Raw genomic sequence first — 6000 nt, 5'->3', positions numbered from 1 at the left:
TCAAAATAAATATTTAATATTTACTTTTTTTGTTATTACATCAAATCTTTTTCCTCAGCATGTTCTTTCAGTTAAAAATCAAATTCAGTCTGGAGTCTTTATTGATTTGTTTTTCTGAGATTCCTACTGAACACATAACTAGTGGCCAGGTTTCTTTGAGGATGAAAATATCATTGCCAAAGCATTTTTTAAAACTTTGCATGCAGAAAGAACTACACAGGCATTCCAAATAGCTACATAAAGTGGCTCAAGTAACATTATTATTTATTTTGACCTAAGCCCTATAATAACATCCTTTAAAAACACCAAGCGAATGGCTACAAGATGGTGGCCGAGCCCAAAGTGAATAGCAGGGCCGTGGTGCCGCCAGGGGCCCTCAGGACATCAAGCGGAATCCCCTGTGCCATCTTCCCTCACCCCACGCGTTTTCTCTAAACACAGTGTGTCCTCTCTACTACCTGTGCTTTTAGACTATGTAAAAACGGTTTTTTATAACCTAGAATGACTAATTCAGACCTGGAGTAACACTGTGTGTGGGTTTTGTTAGAGGCAGGTACCATTCGTAACAGCTCTTTGCCAGAGGAGGCCCCGCTGGGCCATGGGGAAGTGGACTCAGGAGCTCAGGAACTGCCCTTGTTGCAGACGGTGCCCTGGGTGATGCCATCTTCTGTGTACTGGCTGCCTGTGTCGCTCCTGCTGAGGACAGTGGAGGGGATTCGGGAGGAGCGCCTCTCCGGGTTCTTCTGAGAGAAGCAGCAGATCATCTTCTTCATGGTGCTGTACATGTCCTCATCCTTGCAGGAGTAGATGATGGGGTTCATGACAGAGTTGAACAGCGCCAGCAGCAGGAACCACCTTTTCACGTGCTGCACACCACACTGCTTACAGTTCAGGCCGTCGAGCAGCAGAACCACCAGGCCCGGGGTCCAGCACACCACGAAGGCCCCTGGAGGGACAACAAAGGAAGAAACAGGTGTTCAGACTACTCAGGTCACTTATTTAGGTTTACTTCTCACCCAGTCATCTTCAATGGCATTAAGGAGCTTCAGGATTTGTTTTGATAACTCCAAGGCAGAGTTCTACTTTTCACCTGGGCCTCTGAGACCTGGGCTTGTTGGAGGCACACACCTGAAAGCCTCCTTGACTATTAGCCACATTCCATTTTACCTGCTTGACTGCTTACCCAGGTCTTGTAATTAGGGGCTTCCTAAGTGCTTACTAAGCACTATAGCTATGGTACCTCTGTGATTTCTCTGAGGACCACTAGGAGGCTGTTGTGGTTATTATTCACATTTTATAGGTGAGAAAATTGAGGCCCAAATCTGGGGCCTATTTGAGGAAGCTTCGAACTCTTAAGCCTGCACTCAGCCATTCTCTAAATAGGTTTATCCAGATGCTTTCCTGAAAATAAGACATTGCATCTATGGCATTCTCTTAGTCTTCCAACAAAGTCACCTCAAAAAATTAAGTCTTCAGAAGTCCATATTGCTGCTTATGTAACATTATATTCTCTCTGACATAGTCACAGGCATCTGCTAGATTGAGATTTTTGTGCAATCAATTTATTGGGTTTGTACAAGTTTTTCCTTCTTTATGTAGAAACAGAATGGAGTGAAATAGCTAAGAGATGTATTGTTTCATGAAACGTCTGTTTTGTTTTTACAAACTGGATTTATGTGTGTATTGATTATGAAGTAAAATATTATTTCTTACCATTGGGCTTAGACAAAAAGTTTGAAAAATACCAGTTTATAGAATCTTTAAGGCCTCATCCAGATCCACTGGTCTGTAGTTCCCCTAACAGTAACACTTCTGTTGCTAGGGTATTCCCAAGAGAGAAGTTACTATGTTGTGAAGAGGGAAGAACTAAACAAACCAGACATCAAAAGCTGTAGCTACCAACTTTGATGTGAAGAGTCCTTTCTGTGTGAAATTTTATAACTCCAAAGAAATTCCAGTGGGAGCGTTCCAAGTTCCTTTTCTAATGGGAAGGAAGAAAACACATTAACTATATTCTGTTAAATAGGCATGTCAAAATTTAATAAAGTCTATAACTTCCAAACCCATGGGAGGGGAAAATAGAACTAAAGGAAAGTAAAAAGGATATCAAGACAAAAGAAAGGAGGAGGAAGACAGAAACATAGGGAAAGTAGGACATATAAAGAAAAAAATAAGATGCTGAAAATAAACTCAAATATTCAACTGCTTATTCTTTTAAGTGTTATTCTTCACACTCTACACATAGCTGACATAATTTTGTTTGAATGATGTATTTCACATGCTCATCAAAAAAGGATAAAAGTAAATTGTCAGTATGTTTTTTCCTAAAATTGCAATTTTTTTTTTTTTTTTGCTGGGACCCTCGACGGCGGCCGGGGAACGAACCGGCGTTGCAGAGGCTGTGGGCAGCCTCGCAGCCCAGCGCTCAACCGCTGTACCACCAGGGGAGGCCCTGCAATTTTTTAATTATAAAAATATCCCCCCTGACATAAAACTCTGGTTTGTATTAGTCAGAGTTAACTACACTAAATAAATCTTCAAATTGGTGCCCTGTTTGTCATAATATGATAGTGCATGAGTATTTTTCCTCTGCACTGAATTACATAAAATAATTCACTCAATCAACATTTGGCAAACTTGTCATTGAGCAATCATGACTCCTTTAGCAGCACTGAGGCACTATTTTAAGCATTACGTGTAAATTAATTTTTTTAACTTCATGGAAACCCTTGGCAATAGGTACTATTACTCTCATTTTAAAGCTGGGGAAGATGAAGCACAGAGAAGTTAGGTAATATGCTCAGAGTCACTCAGCTGATAAGGGAAACAACCAGGCTTTGAAGCCAGGCAGGCTACCAGCAGTGCCTGGGCTCCTGCTAGGCTATTTCACCATGGACCACAGAAGATCTCATCACTGAAGTGAGTCAAGGGAAAGGGTGGGAGAGGCTACTTCTGGCCTTAAGTTCCTGTTCTATGGGATCAGAAGAGAAACAAAAATCTGCTGACCTGACCTTTATACTCTTTCCAAGAACAACAGAAGGCAAGTCTCTTTGACAGAACCACCCAAACACACTATGCTGCTAAACTAGACGAGGCGCTGAGGCCACGTTGTCTGAGGTGATCACACCCAGCAGTGATGGTGAAACCCGCCCCTCTGGGACTCCTCCATCCCTGGCCATGCTCTCCCTCCAAACACATCTCAGACTGGATGCAGCTTATCTAACAGTTCATTCGTTGGGAGTGGAAGGGTAGAAATTATACTGTATATCAGCCGCTAGATAATGAGGTCCTCCCCAAAACATTTAAAGGAGAAGAAAGTGTCACGAATGGCTTTGACCTTAGGAACCTGTAATCAAAGAGAATTCTTGGAGAATATGGGAGATGTCAGAAACAGAAATAGGCAACTGTCCCAATTCTTAAAAGAAGGGTGGACAATGGATCCTGGGAAAGATGTATTAGTCAGCCCCCTATCAATTTCTAATAAATTATAGAAGGAAAAACTAAGGCAAATGTTTTTTACATAGTTACACTCAATGCTCAATTCATGACATTGATCAAGCCTGCATCACTTATGTTTTCTTCAGGGATTAACATATAGGAGTGGACTCAAGGGGGTCTTTCTGGGACCCAGTGGAAGAAAGCAGGCATGTTCCCCTTCGAGAAGAAAAGGTTAAGGAAAGGCATGATGTGCTGCTCCAGAAACCTGAAAAGGATGCACTGAATTATCCTGGGCCATTCCAGAAGGTTACCTTGGAACAAACAGAAAAGGAACAAGAGGCTGAATTTGGAGATGAATTCTTTTTAAATAAAGAAAAAGCTATTAGGAAGAGGAACCTGTCATTCACGGGCAGAGAGTCTCCCTGGAGCAGGGTATTTCTTTGCCTGGATCATCCTGAGATATATAAAGAGACGAGAGTTTTATTTTTCCTAAATAAGAGATAGGGTTAAGTGACTTCCGAAGTCTTTTCCAAGTAGAAAATTGCTAAATTTTATGAAACGCTGAGTTTCAACTCTCTCTAAAATTCAAACAAATTTGACTTCCTGTTGCCCAGACATGATTATAAAGCAGTAAGACTAAAAACTGATGAAGATGAATTCTAGGAGCTAGCAATTACCAAGCCTGCTTGATCATCAACCCAAATAGATTCCTTAGGGTGGGACCTGGAACTCTGTAGGATTAAAAAGTTCCCTGGGTGATTATGATACATGACCAACTTTGTAAATCATATCTCTAGGATGACCCAAAATGATTTACTCAAGCTGACCCTGTCAGCAAAATTGTAGGCTCAGTATACAGTCAGTGAAAAGTCGCGGAAGAAAGGGGGTAGGGTGCCTTAAAACGGGAAAATAAGCATCTCCAGAGATTAATACCTTTAGCATCCATTTGGAAAATGTTATTTAGAAGCATAAATACATGCACAAACATTAGCAGCAAAACTAGCCTGCAGGCGAGGCACACACCGTCCTTTGTCTGGCCTTTGTTGGCACGCTGGCTCACCCTGCCAGGAATGCCTTCCCACCTCCTAGTCTAAGGTCTACTTTTCTTTCTAAGCTTAGCTCCTAGTTTGCCTCCAATGTCTGTCCAACCCACAGTGACCATTCCCTCCTCTAACAGCAGTGACACTTTCCACCTACAGCATCCACGTGGCAAGGGCCATGTCACCTGCTTAATTCCACTCTGACATTTCCTGAGAGCTCTGGGCAAAGCAGTGTGTACAGGGCTTTATGTGTACCTCTTATTTAAAACTCACAGCCCTATGAGGTGCTGCACTTATTACCCTCAGTTTCTCATATGACAGATTTGAAGCCTAGAATGGCTCAAGTAAGAGTCTGTCTTCGGTCCAGAAACCCACAACTAGAAGAGTCATAATTTGAACCCATATGAACTGAGTATTGTGATCTACTAGAGCTAGTTTTTCGTACCTATGTCCTATCCTGCAGGCCTGTTAAAACCTCCCTAAACATGCAGGTCATGCCTCATATACCTGCCTGTGTCCTTATAGCTAAGTGTCAAGCTACATACCCAGTAGCAGAGGCACAAAGTCCATGAACGTAACTGAAGGTCATTAAGAGCTCACAGGAGGCCTGGCAGCTTGCTAGCTGCAGCATATGCTGACGTAAACAGTGGACCGTCCTGCTCTTCGGGCATCGACAGGTATGGAACCTGGGTGCGATAGTTCTCACTACTATCAAGGAAGGTCTTGGGTGAAAGGACACTCAGCTGAGCTGCGAGTTGAGGTCAAAGATGGCTGTGCAGCTGAGAAACTGCATGCTGCATTAGGGGTACTCCAGATAGTTCAGGATGGTTTTAACCGAGCCAGGTCACTGAGAAGGTAAGATAGTCCAGGAGATGAACACAGGTCAGCCAGGGAGGAACCCTGTGGTTAATATGCAGGAGTATGACTTTATGATACACATCAGATCCCATAAACTTTTCAACCAGGAGTTTATTGAGAGAATTAAGCTTGCATGCCCTCAGGTATCCATTGTCTATAAGGAATTAACTTCTCTCCCAAACATCTAGAATGCTATGAGTCACACACCATCCTTGGGAGGATTAAGAAAACATTTCTGTTTCCTGGTTCACAAGGGAACCCCATTGACAAAGGCTAGATCAGAGGTTTATCAGACTCTGTTACAACTTATTAGTAGGTGGAAAATTGATTTAGTGGGTTGCAACTAGCAATTTTCTTTTTTCTTTTTCTTTTTTTTAAGATTTATATAAGAACCAGGGTACAGGCCAGATGTGCGGGAGAGTGAGAGGATTCACCAGAGACAGAGTGGGGAACAGAACAGGCAGACTGATGAAATACACTGCTGAGGGGAGCAGCGGGGATAGGAGAGGTCTGCCTCGCAACTAGCAATTTTCTTAAAATGAATTAGAACAGAGCAGAAAACATCAGAATGCATCAAACATAGTATGGATGGGCTTCCTAAAACTTGTTTCAATTAGGACAAAAAAATGATGTGAACTGGGCTATGATAGAGAATACATTCTTT

At 42.4% G+C, this 6000-nt stretch overlaps 1 protein-coding gene across 1 annotated transcript in view; it reads right to left on the bottom strand.

Annotated features, from left to right (window-relative positions):
• Positions 1-620: 620 nt before the first annotated feature.
• LPAR3 (lysophosphatidic acid receptor 3) overlaps positions 621-6000 on the bottom strand; it is a gene marked incomplete at its 3' end in the record, with an annotated part of 38787 nt that continues 33407 nt past the window's right edge. The window contains exon 2 of the mRNA XM_084243054.1: positions 621-946. Within this exon, the coding sequence (XP_084099180.1) occupies positions 621-946 (326 nt within the window). The remainder of the gene's footprint in view (positions 947-6000) is intronic.

Source organism: Talpa europaea (assembly GCF_964194135.1).
Source record: "Talpa europaea genome assembly, chromosome: 9".
NCBI classification, from domain to species: Eukaryota; Metazoa; Chordata; class Mammalia; order Eulipotyphla; family Talpidae; genus Talpa; species Talpa europaea.
The sequence above is the reverse complement of the archived record's forward strand: the minus strand, read 5'-3'. Positions and strand labels throughout refer to the sequence as shown.